The sequence below is a fragment of the Achroia grisella genome, unplaced genomic scaffold (genome assembly GCF_030625045.1).
Source record: "Achroia grisella isolate CSIRO2021 unplaced genomic scaffold, CSIRO_AGI_Agris_v1 utg445, whole genome shotgun sequence".
Lineage (NCBI taxonomy): Eukaryota > Metazoa > Arthropoda > Insecta > Lepidoptera > Pyralidae > Achroia > Achroia grisella.
This window is the reverse complement of record NW_026712860.1, coordinates 2,259,817-2,281,102: the sequence shown is the minus strand read 5'-3', so window position 1 is coordinate 2,281,102 and position 21,286 is coordinate 2,259,817. Positions and strand designations below refer to the sequence as shown.

At 30.5% G+C, this 21,286-nt stretch overlaps 1 protein-coding gene across 1 annotated transcript; it reads left to right on the top strand.

Annotated features, from left to right (window-relative positions):
• The first annotated feature begins 16,353 nt into the window (after positions 1-16,353).
• On the top strand, positions 16,354-17,085 carry LOC131845009 (uncharacterized). Its single transcript, XM_059194021.1, has one exon. The coding sequence runs from the start codon at positions 16,354-16,356 to the stop codon at positions 17,083-17,085; it is 732 nt and encodes a 243-aa protein (XP_059050004.1).
• The last annotated feature ends 4,201 nt before the right edge of the window (positions 17,086-21,286 follow it).

Here is a 21,286-nt window from a genome sequence, read left to right as displayed (position 1 = left end):
ATTCTGAATAACAATCGGCCCATTCTTTCTTTGAATTTCCATTGAAACTTTTTCCTTTGAAGACCGTTTTTCTGAACAATCCATATGTAATATTTATTTGAAGGTAAAAACGAATAAACTAAACCCTTTGAAACGTGTTACGCGAAGTAGATACAACTTTTGATTGTCGATTAGTTACAGCTTAGTACACAGAGAATAAAATTAACATAGATACCAGTATTAAAATATATTATTGTATGTATTTGTTTTTATTTTGCTTATAAAAATAATTTTCATTAATAATGATTTCTTTCTATATATCTTTAATTTGTTCAATAAGAAAAATGAATATAATTTTCCTCCGCAGACTTATAAACTGCTTTCTAAGAATTTTGGTATTTTTATCCTAAGAATTTATCAAATAATCAATACATGTACGAGTACAGATGCATATAAATTGATAAAGACATGTGGAGACATTGCTTCGGTAATTGGTATATGTAGATATTTGATTCTTTTCCAGTTGTATGATTCTTCTTTGATACCTCCATGAAAAATTAAAGACTGCGCATAATAAGCTAGTCTGTACGCAAAGATGGCACATAGCTAATTATGGTAATTATTCTTAGTCCAATTTGTTTTAAACATATAGTTCTTAGTTATTAAGTACATATGAATGGTATGCTCATCTAAAAGCATAATTGTATACAAAGCTATCCCAGATGCGATAAGCGGGTCAAGAGGCATAGTTTGAATATCAGTGTATTTCCAATCAAAAACTTTCCAGTAGGTACTTCTCGATAAATATAGAATACGGTATGATTTTTTTTGAAGTTCGAAGGAAATTATGACATATAATACGATATATAATTACGATATATAAATTATGTGTATATATATTCTAAGTATACGTAATCAAACTACAATTATATTTAATACGTAGTGATGTAAATTTTATCTGAATCCTTGGCGTATACATCTACCTACTTTAAGCTATACATACATATGTACCTACAAAACGTTTTCGTTATCACAAATATTGCATATTATGCAATAAAGCAATAAAGCTTAAATATTAAAAATAAAATTCACACAAGATCACTATTAAGTCGCAGGGAAATATATATGTTTCATATATATTAGGTTTCTACTTTACTCTCTTATTTTGTATGCCTATCACATATTTTTTTAAGGAAAATCTCCAGTTAATGTTGGCATTATGCGCCGCGCCTGTTGTCTGTTAGCAGGTATATTTGTCACATTAACTATTCATCCAAATAAATGGATGAACGTCTTTGGAGCGATATGGAAGTCATGTGATAAAATAGCGGCACGTAACTGTAAATATGAGAGAAAAATACATGCATATTCTAGCAGTTGACATGCTTTGCTCTTTGGTCACCTAAACTGATGTGAAATTTTATTAATATTAATAAGTATCTGAAAAAAGTTCAGATATTTATTAATTCCAAGAAATTTTTATGTAGTAGAAACTATTATTATTTTACATTTAGAGCATTTACTGCTGATGTCTTACAAAATATATACTATCTGCAATTTATTAAAAATATATGAACTTAAATTGGTATATCTAATATAGTGACCTATAATACTAAATCAATCGCAGAATATATTGCATACAAATTTACCAGAGCTAAATTGACTTTTAAAATATTTTGAATAAAAATAAATATTTTGAATAAAAATTGTTTTACATACAAATAATACTCTTCAAGAAAATATTGGATTTTACCTACAATTTCTGTACTAGATATTTGTACATCACGTGTAAATGTCAAGTAATCCTGTCATTTGCAGGCCATTATTTCGCACGATCTACGCTCATATCATGGGTAGATTTGCACTACTTCGAGCGTTCTTTTTTCAACACTCATACCTACCGTCATTTATCACCCAGGCAATAAAGAGGCGCACCGCCATATATTTTCGTCGAGGTAGCACATATTGTGGCTAACGATACTGTTCACAAATAAAAGATACGCGCTTAGAATTTCCCGTGCACGTGTCCAAAAAAAATCTGTCCATTTGATATCTTCATTCGTTTAATTGACAGGTTGCATTTAAAATAAATCAATCGGAAACTGGTCTTGAATTAAGTCTCTCACAAGCCGTCTGAAATCTGACGAAGGGCGGATTGATCAAGTTCGAATTTCAAATATTTACCATTGTATACTTAACCTTTTATATATGGTTATATAGTATACTTGAGTAGTATCCATTACTATATAATATATAATACTTAACGATAACCCTTATGCGACTTAAGGCACTGTTAATTCTTGAAGCCAGACCACTGATTGCGTAAAAAGAATTGTACTGTTTTTTTTAGGAATTAAATAAAGCATTTTTCAGGTTAGCTGAATATAAGACTGATATTTCTTTAAGTCATTTTTTATTTTCCGCTTTAAGAACATCCCGTTTCTGTTTTCCGGATAAAGCGTTTTCGGAGGATATTGGGTCCAAGGGAATTATAATATTAAAATAAAATAACAATGAAAGCTCTAGAGAGTTGAGCGTTTTAAAAGTACGAAGTTATTAATAATATCCTAGTTCTAAGAATTGAGAATTTGCAATTTAAATATTCAAAATAATTTCTCGGAGAAAACTATACATTTGACAAGAAAATTAGTCAATTTCATATTTGCGTATGAATACCTGATATATATCAACATTTTTCAAAAGTAGTCCTGATTTCATTCAATATTTGATTCCATGGCGACGTTACTAGCTTTTGATTGTGAAATAAACTATTAGATAAGATAAATATATATATATAGATACAGTGTACTAAAACAATATGATTGTCTAAATTTTGCTTTTACTAATACTTTTGCGTTAACTATGGTATAATTAATTATAAATATTCAGATATTTCCGAGTATAAATATAAATAGCTAAGAAGGTAGGCAGGTAAATGAAGTAGAAAATTTAGATTAGGAATAAATTACCTTAATGCGACCCCAACATAAACAAAACCAATCTTCCACAAAGTGTTTCTTTTTTTATCCGACGCCAATTAATTGTAGCAAGATTGAGACCACATTCTTCCACTGTGCCAAATCTCTTAAGTGGATTAGAGCATTTACCATCAGTAATAAATCCTGCGTTGTATTTTAGTATTCTTTATATAGTGTTCTTTATTGTATTTTAGTATTTTTAATTATTACATCTTTTTAATAATATTATAGTCAAATTTTATTCACATTCCATATAAACTACTACTAATTATATTGTTCGCAGATAAAAATGTTTGTGTAAAATTGAATCGTGCTGTAAAAATAAGATTTTGAATACAAATTAACTCTTTCAATATATATAGAACCATACGATCCTAAAGAAGAGACAGGAGTACCAATAATAAATAACTAACAAACTTACATAATAAATAAAATATATACAAATAAAAAAATCCTTATTTAAAGGTAAAAGTAGGACGTCTAAAAATCACTTCTGGAAATTTAGCCACGTCAATTAGTTTAGTAAATTCAATTAGGATGTCGTTCTTCAGGACAGTTTTTACCATATTGACTATAAAAAAAATTAAAAATAATTGAATGTCCATGAAATTGTAGTAAGTACTACTATAATTTCTTGGAAATTCAGGCAACATTTTTCTTTAAAGAAAATAGACAAACCAATGAATATAAGTGTAATGTCTATTTCTTTTCTTAATTAGAGCTAATGAAATGAGCTTTTTAATATAGTCTTAATTATCAAATAATTCCTTACTTTGATTTCTATTCCTATGAATTGTATTATTTACTTCCGTTTGTTTTATTTCTGTCTGCCTTTATTCTTTTATTATATATACTATTATAAAACAAATATTCTGTATAATTAAGCAAGTCGTTTATTTACTCAACCTTTGCATTCTATAATTTTACAGTAAGCAGTTGGTAACTATAATTCAAAGTAGATCAATTATGATTCCTGTTGGGTAAAGCAAAGGTAAGAGAAGAGAGGAATAATAATAATATCTCAGGACAATTCACACAGAGCCATCCAGTTCCAAGCTAAGCTGAGTTTTTGTTATAGGTACTAGACAATTGATGTAAAAACATAGATATATTACATAGTAAATACATAATATAGATAGAATACATCCAGACCTATACACACAATGATACTTATAAATACAAATATTTATACCGTGCAACCAATCGAACCCGCGACCATCGGAAATAACTAGAAATAGGAAGAAGTTGATGTAATAATGATAGAGTTCAAAAATAGCGTTAGATTATAAGACGAAAGTTACACCATGAACTCACTCAAGGAAAATATCAAAATTTTCCTCTCGTTATTACTATTAGACATTACATAGATATTAATGTAAAATAGTTCAATACTATGTTATAAGTTCTATACACTATTTTACTTATCTCAATTAAATTTAATTGTAACAATTATAATTAATTTTGTTTAAACAATAGTTTCTCTCTTATCGATCCCTAAACATTGCAGGAACTGACAAGATAGCCAATAAAGACAATCACATACATTTTGCAATGTCTAATAATATACACTGACATTTTTTTCCCTTTAATACAATGAGTTAACACAGATAGACAAGTTAGATTGGCACCGGAGATGGGTATGGCAGATAAGACATCAATGAAAATTGGATAATTGGCAAATACGATTAGCATAGAGAAACCCATTTTTCAACATACATACATATTTTGGAAGCTTTCTGGAGTTAATATTATTTTGCCATACCTAATAAGTATAGAAAGTCAACTGAATAGATTCTAATAACATTTTCATTTGTAAGTCAAGTAAAACTTGATTTATAAATCAATGAATACTTTATTACTTTACAGGCTGTCTTCGTCCAAGGCATACGAAATATATTATAATATTTTCTTGGATAAAAATGTCAAGCCACTCATAAAGATTCTAATATCCAAAGGGCTCCGATAATTTATTAGTCGAAGTTGTGACGTTATTTTGCTTGCGTCAACCATTTAGTTCGCGTGCAAGTTATCAGCAATCTTCATTCAAATATTCGGTTATTGACTTATATTTGAAAAGCATTACTCATTGTACTCATTATTTTTGTTTTATGTAATTGGTCTGGTAAATAGACTGACGATCCACTTGGTTGTAATTAGGGTCGGACATTACGTCCCTAATGCTACTTTGCTATTCCGAAGGATGAGGATGCTATGCTTCTGTACACTATAATTTCAATTTGATAAATAATATGCACACATATATACCTATAAATACAGAAATTGTAATAAACTCTCATGATTCCACGCAGAATGAATAAAAAAATTCAAATTGACAGCATATTGCAGAATGCTGATCGTGCTTAAGTTAGATGTAGAAATTACCTTAGTAATTTTCTATATAGAAGGACTTTCAGTGCTTAAAGATTAGAAGCTTAAGTATTAGAAACACCATAATGTAAATTACCAGTAACTTAATTCATTGTCATAGAATTTGGACCTGCTCTCCCTATTGTGACCTAATTCTAGGTTCTTTAGGTATTATAAAACTTCTATTATCAATAGCATGGTTCTAATCCCTAGGTGTAACCCAAAGGGTTTCTCCTAAGGATTAACCGTACCAAAATTATTAAAATAAAACTAAAAGAAATTTTATTTTGACAAAGTAGATAATGTCTATTGTTATGCAAAAACATTAAAATAAATGTCTCGGTTTAAAATATAATCAGACAGGCAGTTATATCTAAATACTTAGTATATAACTTCCATTAATTGAATAACGCAAATATAGTATCAGTTCAATAAATAACAAGAGACAGATTCAAATGTTTCATCATTAAAGCTAATTCTAAATTGGGAAAATGAAATTAATAACTGACAATTCACTGCGAATTACAAATGTTTCGAATTTCATTCAAAACCTATTTGGAATTAAACTGAAATTGCAATTATATAAACATAAACATCAACTCTAATACAACATGACATAATATATGATTGTTAACATTATTAAATATATAGACTATAATTATACAGATACTTGGTAATCAAACACCAAGGACTGTCATTAGGTTTCTTAGCAGGTAAAAGAATAAAACTGAATAATATATTGAGTGTTTTATTTAATATTATACTTTTAATGAAATAAAAATACTTCTTACAGTTCTTCAATTTACAGTACTTAATTAATAATGTTCATATTCGTTCGTAAAACAGTATTCACATAAATCCATTTAGCTATTTAAAGGGGATTGAGTTATAAACATTCCAAATATTTTTATAAGCTTGCATATGTTTATTAGTAATACCTGTTCCTATTTATTAAGTTTGATTTTTTCGCTGAAAAGTGTTCTCGCTTAATTTTACTTGTTGTAGATAGTGGTCGAAAAATCCAATCTTTGTATGTGAAAATCAATCTTTTGCACGCTAGCAATTTTCCAGACAAATGCCCGGTCCTATGTAATAAAAATTTAACTATGCATATCGGTTTTTATGCATATGAGCTAGCTAGGTGATTGATTAATGATCTACAAAGATGAATGGATATATAAAGTATTTTGGAATGAATAAATTTATAAGACGACTACTTTTACTACTTACTATAAAATATAGGTATATTTTATATAGTTTTATTGGGCAGTCTTAATAGGAGAGGTAAGCGTCGAAATATTTAAACAATAAGAAATTTGACAAAAGTAGCACTATTAATTTGTAGGATAATTAATGGAGGATAACTAATAATATATGTACATTTTTGGAAAAAATATTTTTGTAGTGTAATGACATCATTATACTTACATAGATAAAGCAGTTGTATGCAGAAAATAATTTTTTTGCGCGTTTTCTATTATTATTTAATCTTTAAGAACACTTGTACACCTAAGGCACGTCATATTTTTTATCATTATGTCCATCATCCTATTCTCCATAGCTATTTAAGTTGAGAAAAGCTGATTAGATATTATTTCTTATCTTAAAAAGTTCTTATCTTAAAAATGTGTAATAGATATTACACATTTTTAAGATAAGAACGATAATTGTGTACCTTCTCTAATTGTTCATTAATATTCTACAGAGCACTTTCAGCATCTGTATCATATATTTTCTAGAAAACAAACTATGAAGAGCGGCGGCGTATCTTGTAATACCAAACTTATTAGTTATTACGACCACGTGTCGATATAAGCAGTGGCCTGGCATTTGGCAGCCTTAACACGGTCAATGGAAAACGAGCACATTTGCTGACTGAAACGTGATTTGAAAAGTAAAATAAAAGGAAACATGCTCTCTATAAACACCTTCCGGTATACTACAAAACCAAACTAGTATCAACGAATACTACGAAACGAAATGTTGCCAGAAATAAAATAAAAACAACCATACTAATTGCGAAAGTGTGTCCGTCTGTAAGGCCGTCAGTCTGTTTTTTACCTTGAAATAATTAATAAAATTTGACATGAAGGTATACCTTATGACGAAAGCAGAAAGACTCTATCTTTAGTATTAAAAAGTAATTTGGAAAGGGGTGAAATAAGGGATGAAATATTGTGCACACAAAGCCACTGGTAACAGCCGGTTTAATATATATATCTCATATTTATATGCTAGAGTTAATATTTTATTGTTAGCATAACATGAAACTATTGCCTGTATGTGTTTGCATGATAAACAACACGAGTGTATGTTTCGGATAAATAAATATACCATAAATGAAATTAGTAGGTATATCTATATCCATGAAATAAGATTTATTCAGCAATAACTCAATATTATGGTCTAAGCTTATGAATCTATTGAGAACTTACATCAAGCAACTCTGCTCAAGTTACTAAAATTGTTATATGTATATATGAGATATCCAATTATCCATACTAATTTTATAATTGCACTTTTGCAATTGTCTGTATCTTGATGTGTTTTTTTAATAAACGCCTGAACAGATCTTATTTAGATATGACCTAAAAATATACTGTTTTACAAAACTCCTTTTAACTAAAAAAAGCAGATTATATTGAAAGCGAAACCAGTATTGAAATATAAATAAAACCACAGATAAGATTATAAAACTAAAGTTTGTGGTCCTAGAGGAGCTGTACAATATTTTGTTAGGTATTTAATCATACTGGCCTATGAACAGTATAAATGGCATTATATTTAAAATATATTATTAAAAACTTAAATGTGTACCTTCTTTACTAAAATTAAAACCTATTTTTGTCATTTTCTTTTATTTGAAGAAAATACTCTAATAAAGAAGACGCATCACAGTAAGTTTATAACACTATTGAAGTTTTTATGAATAAGGAGTAAGAAAGCATATTAATTTAAATATATTTGTCGCCATACTAGATGTGAGGACAGACATTTATTGATATAAAATTCACTTTTAATTGCGACTACGTTCATCCAATTAGATACGAATGAAACAAATGGATAGTTATAATCCTCCATTTTCGTCTCAATTTCTCTTAATTTCCTTATTTGTTCTGCAGGAATTAAGCACGTTAGAAGAGAACATTTTAATTAATTACTCTAAGAATAATGGAAAGCAATATATCTTCTTCATCACCAAATTAATTAGGTATATACCGTAAATTTAAACAATTGACTTAAAATAAGATACATATGAATAGCATTCTCTACGATGTTGATAAAATACTTAACTTTGATCTTGAATCAAATATGCATTTCATACTAATATATAGTCCTATATAATAGTAAAATATTAATTAATCTATTCCTTAACTTAATAATTACAGTATAAAAGGTAAAGGTATAGATTATTTAAGAAGTTTTGTATATAATAAAACCAGGGAGATTTATTATTAATACCCAAATTTAGTACCTATTCTTAGATATCCGAATATCAAGCGGAACACGTCATTATTGGTTTCTTTCCTAATTTGTTTTAACACGAACATTTTGCCAATTTTGATAAACCATAACAGATTTCGGTGACTCTTTTTGTAATTGACAAATTAATACCATGTTAGTTTTTAGTTTTCTTTTATTCAGCAAAGTATGATCATTAATTATAACTTATTTATTATTGTCTACAAACAGGAGAAAGATACGAAATATTTACAAAAAAAGTTTATCTTTCATATACTTATTATAGTAGCTATGAACCCTTACTACCTATAAGTATATTATATTATGGTGTAGTTCAATAAGAGTGGTCATTTCTATGTCACATTATATTATTGTACCTACATCAAGTATAACAATAAAAACAAATGAAAGCAAATCTCTCTTGCTAGCCGGTTCTCCTGCGGTATTATCACATGTAATACGGTGTAATTGTCTAGTACGCAGTTATTTTTTATTACGTTTATTAGTTTCCGTAATTTCCTTTCTCAGATTGTTTCTCAGATGCTTCTTAGCTCGAAGAATAGTTGCAATGTCGAGACGAGATGTATTAATTAATTAATTTAAGTTGATACTCTATGTAAAAACAAATTAATTGCTGTGTAAGTAGGTTAGGTAGAATGGCAAACTGGTCTACGGCCCACTTGAAGGAAATCGGTGACCGTCGTCTATGTGCATGAACAGCATCATATTATTATATGATACTCATGATACCACATGCGATGACATTTCAGAGTACTAGATGTCATTCCTATTATTTCATAATTTTACTGCTCAATCGCACTCTACGGCTACAACTTAGTTCACAAAGCAAGCTACTTGGCAGCTGAAATAGGTGCGACTGAGGTACCCACGTAAACGACTATTCAGAGTCTAGTATATATATATATATTTATAAGAGTAATTATTATATTAATAAATTAATAATATTTTTAACACACTACTACTATGCTACTTATACTATACTACACTCAAAACTAGTACACATTTTCTACTAATACTATAATATATTTTTATTAATTCTACTGAGAATTAAAAATATATTAAAGTATTAGTAGAAATTATTTATTTTTTGTGTGCAATATTATTATGTCTAGGATAATTTTAAACGGTTTTTGTTTATAACTTTTCTAGTCTGTAGGATATACCCGTGCTTATATTGAATACAATTTAAGACGACTTTAATGTGAAACAACATCTAAAATGATATAACGCTATCATTCTTTCTTGTCAGGATACTGAAGCGACCTGACACCTTCTTAGAAGGTACAATGATTAATCACAGATATAAAAGAAAGATAATAAGAAGCCACTATGAAGAAACTCAGTCCATTAGGGACTGGAAAATCTGTAAAAAAATTGGTCTTTGAAATTATAGGCTTCTTTAAAATGTTTTATTTTAAACAGACAGCAACCGGCATGTCAATTAAATTTTAAGATGATGTTTTCTGTAGCTATACAAGGCGTGGAGTCTCACGCATTCTTGAACAAACAATGAACGTTCATAGCGGAGCGCTTAAAAACATTACCCTCTTTATTCCCATGTATACTAAGGCTATAGAGGTGGCGGTAAAACATCTAGATTTTAATATTACTTAAATTTCTCTGAACTAAAATTTTAAAACGTGTAAAATATTTTCCTAGTACCATTTAAAATTACGATATTTCATAAAAGTTATGAAATATATTTTGGAAAATTTGTACGCAATAAATAAAATAAATTGAGATCTTTTTTTTCGTTTGGTTCTAATTCGTGTACTACACTATACCTTATATCCACTATACCTACACTTATATAAAAAGAGTTGTATTACCCGCAATTTATTTTGCTTTTTTTCACATAATTACATATTTTACATTTTATATTCTCATCACACAATGTATTCATATCAAATCTCACTAAAGTCCATTCAGTCGTTTAGTCATGAAAAGCTAACAGACAGACACACCTTCTCGTTTATAATATTAGTATAGAATAAGCACAATTATAATCATCCTCATTTCAGCCTGTATGAGCAGTGGATTACTCAATAATAATAAGTTTATTGTAAAAAAAAAACTATTACAAAATGAACTTAACTAACTTTCCAAACAGACTATTTCTGTACATAATGCAATTTAAAACCTATTTAATACCAATTCCAGTGTAGTAGTGTCTAAACTAGGCCAAATCTGCATCTCAGATACCATTGCCCAATATATTTTAGAATTTTATTCATTCTGTCATATGTGAGCCTTTACTTTTTGTAGTCGTGAATTTCTGGGATGATTAGTATTGTATAGTAGTAGTATTTTTAATCTTAGTCTGGGGGAAATATATGATAATGTTGGTTTTCAATTATTTTACACCTACGCTCACACCAAAATAAGCTGTAGTTCCCCGCTTGAAAATTGCTTCTCGTGGCCTCATTTCGAGACACTGGATCTCTTTTAATACGGGCGCAGTCTCGAGTGGGGTCTAATATAAGGTTATTTACTTAATTCATATAATCTTGAACATTTAATTAAATGCGTTTTTCAAAGCGTCGAGTGACATTTAAATGTGTTTGCCGTTCTTATCAAAGTGAACTAGACGTTTACTCTGTGAATAAAAATTATAAAAAATGAGAAAAGGTTTTCCGAGTTCTAAAATATTTATTCTCTGCACTTCTATACTAATTCGGTCAGTTTGTTTCCTTTTCACGATTAAACGGTTGTTTAAATGAAAATTAATAGATAGATAGATGGTATCATGAGGTCGGACATAAGCTACATGTTATTTCAAAAAGAACACACAAAATCGCGTATAATAGTTTATTATAATAATGTCTGTACACTACAATATTAGCCATTTTCGATAATAAAAAGTTTTGATTATTTCATTTTCAATTGAAGTCGCCTAAAAAGTCCCAAATCATCAGCTAAATTTAAAAATATATTTAATATTTCTACGGATATAGGTTTATTATGCAATATATCTATATCCATAGAAATCAAGAACAGTGTTCAAATTTCTACCGTATGGATATTGTTTTTTAGTATAGATCATTAAAACGACTAAGAAACTAATAAGTCCTTTAATTAAGTTCTTTTCTTGGCTTGGAAACAATCTGTAGGTAAACCAGGAAAGTAATTTTTAATGGCAGGCAACTTATAAAATATTTTAGAAACCGAATATTTTAAAAGAATTTATGTAAATTTGTTTGATACTATTATCAGTTGTGTATTACTTTTTACTAACACGAATTCATTATGTTTGTTAGTTCTTTTTTACTTTTAGTCTTATAGTTTCAGTCATATCAGTTACCATATTTGGTAGTTTGTAAACGAATATAATTTTTAGATGTAACGCTGTAAGTCATTTCTTTAAAAGAGAAAGAAGCAAGTTTATTATCCATTTATTTTAAGCCAGCATGCTAATCTAAGGGATAGAAATAAAACAAAATATATCAAAGGTACTACTATACATAACTTATTATTATACATTATTAATTTTGTAAAATGTTGCCTCTAGCTCCAGTATCCATTGTTATATTGTAATTAACCTCAGTAATAAAAAGTGGTCATAAATCAAATCAGTGCTAGAGAAGGAAAACAAAATAGAAAGAAACCTATATCATGCTGCTTGGGTATTGTGGTAACGATAGTCTAATATTCTCCTCTAGGGAGATATCCCATACAGTAATGGCAAGTTAATGGGTTGTTACAGTTGGATGGTTGGAATCAAAGTTATTGCTTTGCTCTCTCGTACGTTGCACTGCCTGTTTATTATATTGCTATATATTCTACTGTGTCTAAACTACTACCACATTATAACCAACTTTATCATACAGTACAAGTATGAAATAAATTATTTATAGGTACTATAAAATTGCGAATGCAGTCGGTCATCATCAATACTAATCTATTACTGTTAATATCATAAAAGTCAAATTATTTATGTTTCATATCTTTATCAATTTATGTGAGTCTAAATGTTTTGGTTATGTATTAGGTAAGCAATCATACATGATGAAAAATATTAACACTTGGTTTAGTGGAGAAAATTTTTCCTAATATTAAAATATATGATGTCATTCATGAAAATCATGAAGTCATTTCAATATATACGAAATAGCCGTCCATATGGCTATTTACTTTCGACATCAAAATAATTGAAATAAATATTGAAACTAATTCTATTGGTAAAGATCGGCAAATACTATCAAACACAAAATATACCATAAATATAATAAGAAATTTAATCTTTATAATAATTCTAATAAAACATTAACAACAAGGTCGAATAGACCTTCTCATATTTTTTTAACTACTCGAAAACATAGAGGTCATATAAATATTTCGACTACTTCATTTATATATCAATTGACTTATACTATACTTAAATAGTATTTGCTTCACTTTAATTGTGGAGCTGTAAAACAAAAGCACTTAACAAGTTACGACTTAATTGCATCCAATAAAAGCAAAATCTGTAACTTAAACAGTGTTTAAAAAGCAGTATAGTAGCTACCGATGAAGTTTCAAAAACTCAGCAACAGCGCAACCTGCAATTATTGGCACGAGAATATTCATAGTGCACTATGACTTAAAACGGCTGAGACTTTAATGAGATTAATTCTACTCTGTCAACTTTTCAAAGTTATAACGTTCAACTATGTTACTTCGGTCGACTAATATAGAAGAAAATGTTCTCCACTTCAGTTCGAATAAAACGAAACTTAAAATAATACACGCATGTAAACTGATTTAAGATAGATCGTTTATCTCGAAAAATCTATAAATATATTTGTTGAATCCATTAATACAAAAATATAAATAAAACTACAAGGTTCAATATTTATTAAACATTTTTTCCATGTTATTGTCCTTTCATCTATTGTAGTGGATAGTTATGTAGGACAAATGAACGCAAAAATTATTTTTTTCGCTGATCATAAAAATCACGGAAGAGACAATCTTTAAATTCGTTTATCGTACAAAATAAAATAAAAATGTCTTTTCAGCCCATTTCAATGAAAAGTTTACTTATGCTATTCATATATAAACAATATTCTATTATTTTATTCAAATTAAAAGTCCTGAAGCGGGAAATAAGGAATAAATAGTATCCCCTCCCAAATTCTCTTTATCGCATTTAACAATGCGTGTTTCTTTAGACCCAAGGTTTACTGAGGCGTCACGCGGGTTACTGTAAGTACATTGCTGACGTAGCAAGATAAATGCTCAGCCCCCAGAAATACGATCAAGGGATTACTAGTTAAAGGAAAGTTCTAGGTGAAAGCAATTTCGTGCTTCGATAAGAACGATGCCTAATAAAATGGTAGAATTTATTCTACACTACTTTAATCCGTGGACGGTCCTTTGTCGCCCCTATAAATCGATGCTACTGAAGACTTCAGGGTTGAGATTAAATTTTTACTTAATATCTTAAGTAACGCGTTCGTAGTAACTTTATTTCTTAAAATATCAGATACATATCAGATGCATAAATATTGTAATTTTTCCCGTAAAAAAGTAAGTTTAAAAATGAGTATGAAATTAGAGTCCTTAGGATGCAGTTGGACCGTGGGTAAAAACTAAAACTGGGCCTAAAAACATCAATAGTATAAACGATCAACTTCTAGATTCCAATTCTCGTCAATGTTTGTAAAACTCATTAGAAACAAATAATTTAGAATATGGATCTGTATGTGGAATTTATTGTACTTAAAATATAAATATCAAGTAGAAAGAATTTCAAATAAGTTTCTTAATAGACTAAAGTACAAGTATTAAACGCATGTGCCATATCTTATAATTAAAATATCATCAGGCACAGAAATTAAATAGGTATGTTTTTTTTAAATTATTTATGTATATATTACATTATAGATTCGCTGTGTCTCTTAAATAAATATCTCATTTAAGTGTCCTGGATTGAATGCTCGCTGCAATCAAGTCTTTATATTCCATTTTCTAGAACCAATTACTTTAAAAATCGCTTCTTAATTTGAGCTTGTAACATTATATGTATAATAAATGTTATTATAACATTGTTTTTTTTTATATAAAAGAAATAAAAAGTGCTATTACAAAGGAATGCATTTAATTATAGATGAAATTGATATTATGATATACTGGCAACAGCAAGTAGATAACAAGTAGGTAGGCGACAACATAATAGTGTCTGGGTATGTAGGCAGATAACTAAATTTTACATAAAGGCTTCTCAGTTCTCGTCTCACTCATATAGTGCGCAAGTCATTCAACTTACTTCAAAGGGAAGTACACATGAGTGTATAGTAACTAAACTACGTTAGTATTTATAAAAGTCTAGAACATCATGAAATTATATTTTACACAATATAACAAGTTTTATATTATTAATAAATTTTATAGTTGCAATTTAAATATAATGTCACAATTATTAAACAGCCATGTCTAATAAGGACTAGTACTAGTACTAAAATAATATAATAAATGACAAAATAAATAAATTGAAAAAAAAATTAATTATATACCTAAAACTGGAAATCATCATACTTCATTACATAGTATAAAACAAAGTAGCTATCGCTGTCTGTCCGTCCCTATGTATGCTTATATTTTTTAAACTACGCAACGCATTTTCGGCGGTTTTTTTTAATAGATATAGTGATTCTAGAGGAAGGTTTATATATATAATACACGTACACCCGGGCGAAGCCGGGGCGAGTAACTACTAACAAGATAACTCATAAATACAAATAATTTTATTATGCGGAGAAACCGTATAGTGGACTAAGGAAAGGTGAAGATAATTTAATTATTATGTACAAGATTATATCATCACGATTAGATCATCAAGATCTCCATAATTAACAAGAAAATAATATCATTAAAGAACAATACAATTTAATTGTAATAAGCATCAAATTTGATAAAGAACCTAAAGATAAAAAAAAAATAAAGTACTCGTATTTCTGTGTGATCTATGTAATGCCTTTGAAAATGCTGTATTACATCCTATAGTAATACAGGATAACTGACAGTATTACACAAAGAGATCATAACTTCTGATAGTCATCAAGCGAGATGTAGTCGCAGCGGACCCGCCTATATTAAAACGGAAACTTTATACGAGATCATATATTAACTGGAATTGCTGTGATAAGAGAATGAAACGATCCTTGCTTTCGGATGACAATAAAGTTTCTTAACGGTTAAATGTCATAGAATTGGAAAGAGTGTTCTATGTTTGATCTCTACTGTGGAATGCATCAAAAACTAACTATTGATCCTGGCTGCGCACGGGTGTACGGACTAATAATAAAAATAAGACATTTACTGCCGTGTCTTGCTCAAATAATGTAAGAATCTGACCAAGTGCAGAATTCTTTTTTTTTTCGTGGGTAGCTGTGAAACGCATAAGACCAAATATTAACACCTCTTCAATGAAAATTAATTTAATTATATAATTTTGACATTTTTACTATAATTATTGTATGAAATTATAACTTCAGTGTTTATTTACCTGTAGAACTATTTTCTCCTTTCTTTATTCACCAAACAATAATATATTTTACTAACTATGGAGTCACTACACAACACCATGGCGCAGATGATGGAACATTTTAACAAAAAAATGATGGAGTTCCAGACCGACTTGCAGAAGGCAAAGTCAGAGCCCGCAAGTATTTCTTCACTGGAGTCAAACTTCAAAACATTCCAGTCCTTTACTATCTCTGCACTCACTACTCTACAGCAACAAGTTGAGTTAGTGACTCAAAAACAGGATCACTTAGAGATGCACTCCCGCCAGAAGATTCTATTACTGCATGGTATTCCGGAGTCTCAAAGAGAATCTGTGCCTCAGGTGGTATCTAAGGTGATTGCGGACAGGCTCGAGATCGATGGCTTTTCTACTGACCAAATCCGCCGATGTCGCCGTCTAGGACAGTCATTTAAAGATAAACCACGGCCAATAATCGTCAAATTCCATGACTTGGATGTAAGAAATGAGGTGTGGCATTCAAAGACGAAACTGAAGAGTAGTGGAATAACAATGTCGGAGTTTCTAACTGCGTCTCGACATAGCGCATTTATGTCGGCTAGACAGCATTTTGGCGTAAAAAAATGCTGGACACATAATGGCTTTATTGTCATTATTACTGACGATGGTTCGAGGCATCGGGTCAGCTGTATTGCTGAGGTTAATAAGCTGATCGATTCGTCGCCGTCGGTTACACAAGCCTCACCAGTCGCCACCAGCTCTAAACAACCGGCCGCCGGTAATTCTCGCTCAAAGCGTGCTAAAAAGTGATTGTAAACAGTGTTTGTGTATATTCCCATTTAGACGTAACCATGCCGCTTAGGCGCGTAATCACCACAGCACTTCTAAATATAGCTTTTAATGTAGATTTTTAATATTTTTACCCACTTTTATTTTGTTTTATATTAACTTTTGTTTTCTGTTATGTCAATTAATTTTAGTTTTATATCTGTCATAAAAAGTCATTCTTTTTGTTATTGTTTTAAATGTCACTCATTTAATGAATGACACCTAACTTAGCTGTCAAATGTCAGTACAGTAGAGTTGCGATGTTTACGTTCCGTTATCGTCTCTTTTTTTTTTTTTTTTAATTTCAATGTTTTGATATATTGTTGTACTCCATTAATTTCTCTTCTTTTTATTTTTATGTAAAATTTATTACAATTTACTAGCAGGTAGATAATTTTGTTGTTGTTTTAGGACTTTGGATAGGATATTAATTATAGTTAAGTTTTAAATCATTAGCATATTTACATACTATTTTATATAATTATTGTATATTTATATATATTATTTACATGTCGAGACGAAACTCTCTTTGTTCCAATGCAACTTCCTCCAATTCTAGTTATGATTCTACATTCAGTGAGATTATTCCTTTGAACGAAATTCTAGATATAAATTTTGATAACACAAATAAAAATTTTAATGTATTGCATATTAACGCACAAAGCATTCCAGCGCATTATCCGGATTTGCTTACATCTTTTGATGTAAAAAATGTGCATGCCGTACTCATATCGGAATCCTGGTTAAAACCGTGTCTTCCATCTAGTTTATATGTACTACCTGGTTTCACTCTTATCCGTAATGATCGAACAGTGGGAGGTGGTGGAGGAGTTGCCATTTATCTACGTTCCCATATTCCCTATAAAATTGTCAGTACGTCTACTATTTCCTACCCCTCTAATGAGCCAGAATTTCTTTTCATTGAAATTTACCTATCCCATTCTAATTTACTTCTAGGTGTTTTTTACAGTCCCAATTCATCAATTGACTATTTCGCTCTTCTTGAAAATACTCTAGAAAACCTTATTCCTTCTCACAATCACACTATTCTCATGGGTGATTTTAATACGTGTCTGTTAAAAAATGATCACCGCGCCCAACGCCTCAGATCTCTTGCCACATCCTGCAATCTCAATATTCTTCCTCTCCAGCCTACTCATTTTTTCCCTAACTCCAATCCTTCTCTGTTAGACCTTTTATTTGTATCCTCTCTTGAACATGTTGTCAGGCATGGTCAGTGCCCTGCTGACGCTTTTTCTTACCATAACCTAATCTATGTCTCGTACAAAATCCGCCCTCCTAAAAACAAACGGAAAGTTATAATGCGGCGTAGTTTTGATACCATTGATATGGAGAAATTGCGTGTAGATGCTGCCTCTTTGGACTGGTTGGCGATTTCGGAACTTAGCACAGTCGATGAACAATTACACCTTTTTAACTCTTTCCTTTTAAAATTGTACGATCGTCATGCTCCTGTTCGTCCTGTGCGGGTCAAACACCTTCCTGCGCCTTGGCTTACGGAAGATATAAAGGTTCTTCAGGCGAGAAAATGTAGGGCTAAGGCTAAGTTTCGAGCCAATCCTGACAAATTCCATGACATGTATGTTCGAGCTCGAAATATCTGCAATAAGGCGTGTAGGGATGCTCAACGTCGCCACTTTCACACCTCCGTAGAAAATGGAGACCCTGCTAAGGTCTGGAGATTTCTCAAATCTTTGGGAGTTGGAAAAAATCAAAATTCTAGTAATAACAATATAGACATCGAAAGTCTCAATAAACATTTCTGCTCTTCCGTTGGTTTTGACTACAACGACAAAGTAAATACTTTAAACATTCTCTCTGCTATTCCAACCCCTAATATTCCCACATTTTCTTTCAATCAATTCTCCGATTGTGATGTTAAGAAAAATATATTAGCTATTACGTCGAATGCCACAGGGAATGATAGCGTTAGTCGCAAAATGATCATCCCAGTCCTTGAATTCATCCTTCCTACTATTACTTTCATACTCAATAACTCCATATCCTCTAGTGTCTTCCCTTCCTTGTGGAAAGATGCTCACATAATCCCTATAGCAAAAAAGAGGACTCCTTCAACCTCCTCAGACTATCGCCCTATTTCTATACTCCCATTTCTGTCTAAAGTCTTAGAGCGCCTAGTGCACTGTCAATTATTTGAATTCCTTTCAGAAAATAACATTCTCAACCCTCTCCAATCTGGTTTCCGTCCGGGTCATAGCACGACTACCGCTCTCATCAAAATCACCGATGACATTCGACGTGGCATGGACAAGTCGCAGTTGACGGTGTTAACGTTACTGGACTTCAGTAATGCATTTAACACCGTTGACTTTGATGTCTTGCTCGGTTTAATACGTTCTCTTAACATATCTCCAACGGTAATTGAGTGGTTTCGTACTTACCTGTATGGGCGCCGGCAGCGAATCTGTATAGAGGATAAGTATTCGTCCTGGTGCTATACAACTGCTGGCGTGCCTCAGGGTGGCGTATTATCTCCTCGTCTTTTCGCATTGTTTATCAATTCAATCACTCTTAATCTGCGTTCATCCTACCACCTTTATGCAGATGATCTCCAAATTTACTCACTGACTGACTTAAATAATGTAACCAACGCCATTCGTGACATTAATATGGACCTGTCTCGTATACTTGACTGGAGTAAAGCTTATGGCCTTGCAATTAATCCAGCAAAAACGCAATGTGTCATAATTGGAAGCCCTTCTTACATCTCCAAATTAAAATCACAACATCTTCCTCCTGTTACCTTTAATAACTATAACATCGAATATAGTGTTTGCGTTAAAAACTTAGGTATATATTTTGATGAAACACTGTCTTGGTGTCATCAATTATCGCAGTTGAGCAGAAAAATATTTGCGTCAATTGGAGGTCTCAATCGGCTGCGAAATTTCCTGCCATTGGATACCAAGATTACGCTAGCACATACATTACTACTTCCTATCCTAGATTATGCCGATTCTTGCTATATAATCTCACTGAAGAACAGCTAAACAAACTTGAGCGACTTCAAAATATGTGTATAAGGTTTATATTTGGTCTCCGCAAATATGACCATGTTTCTCAGTTTCGCAATAAACTCAAGTGGCTTCCTATCCGTTCTCGCAGGAATTGGCACATACTGTCCCTCCTTTATTCTATTCTTTTCAATCCTTCCACTCCTGATTACTTAAAACAGAGCTTCGTGTTTCATAACGATTCGCAAGACCGAGAGTTGCGCAGTACGAGACGTCTTTGTTTGGTAACCCCTCCTCATTCTACTAACTTCTTTTCCCAATCCTTCACTGTCCAGGCTATCCGTCTTTGGAACTCCTTGCCACTTTCTATCAGATCTGCCCAATCCCAGTCCATTTTTAAAAAACTAGTAAAATCTCACTTTCTCTCCAATTAAAAATCTTTCTGTACTGTCCTGTTCTGTTAGACATGTAATTAATTATATATTCTATTTATGTATATGTATTCTATTTATATGTATATATATATATATATGTATATTAATGGTATTTGTATGTATGTATATTTAGTATTCATATATTATCTAACTTTTTATAGTGCGCCACCTACCTTCCCCTTACTCAATGCTTCTATCTCCCAGGTTGTCTGTAAGAGATTGCTTTAAGCGATAAGGCCGCCTTTTGTTTGCATATCCTTCTTTTTTTTTTTTTTATTTCCTTTTTGTAATTATTTGTTTCTTTTATGCACAATAAAGAGTTTTATTATTATTATTATTATTATTATTATTCAATATATTTCTACATAATTTGTATGTGGAGATTTATATATCAATTCTTTTACTGTTTCGTATAATTTATCGAACATATTCTTTTATACAAACATTGTACTGATAATTGCGAATAGAATTAAAATAGTTAGCCAGCTTAAGTTATCCATATTGAAATGATCCGCTTGTAGATATACGGAAATACATATTCACTTAAATAAATATCTGAATCCATATAAAAATTTAAACCTAAATAAGAGTTCTGTCCTAAAACCTTAACATAACATCATCTTCATCCATCGACATGCCCTATTTCTATATAATTTATAAACAGAATTATATACGTTTTTCGGTCGACTACTTTTTATTGATATTTAGATAAAATTAATAAGTGAAGTGGATTCCTGTAATTAGATTACGAGG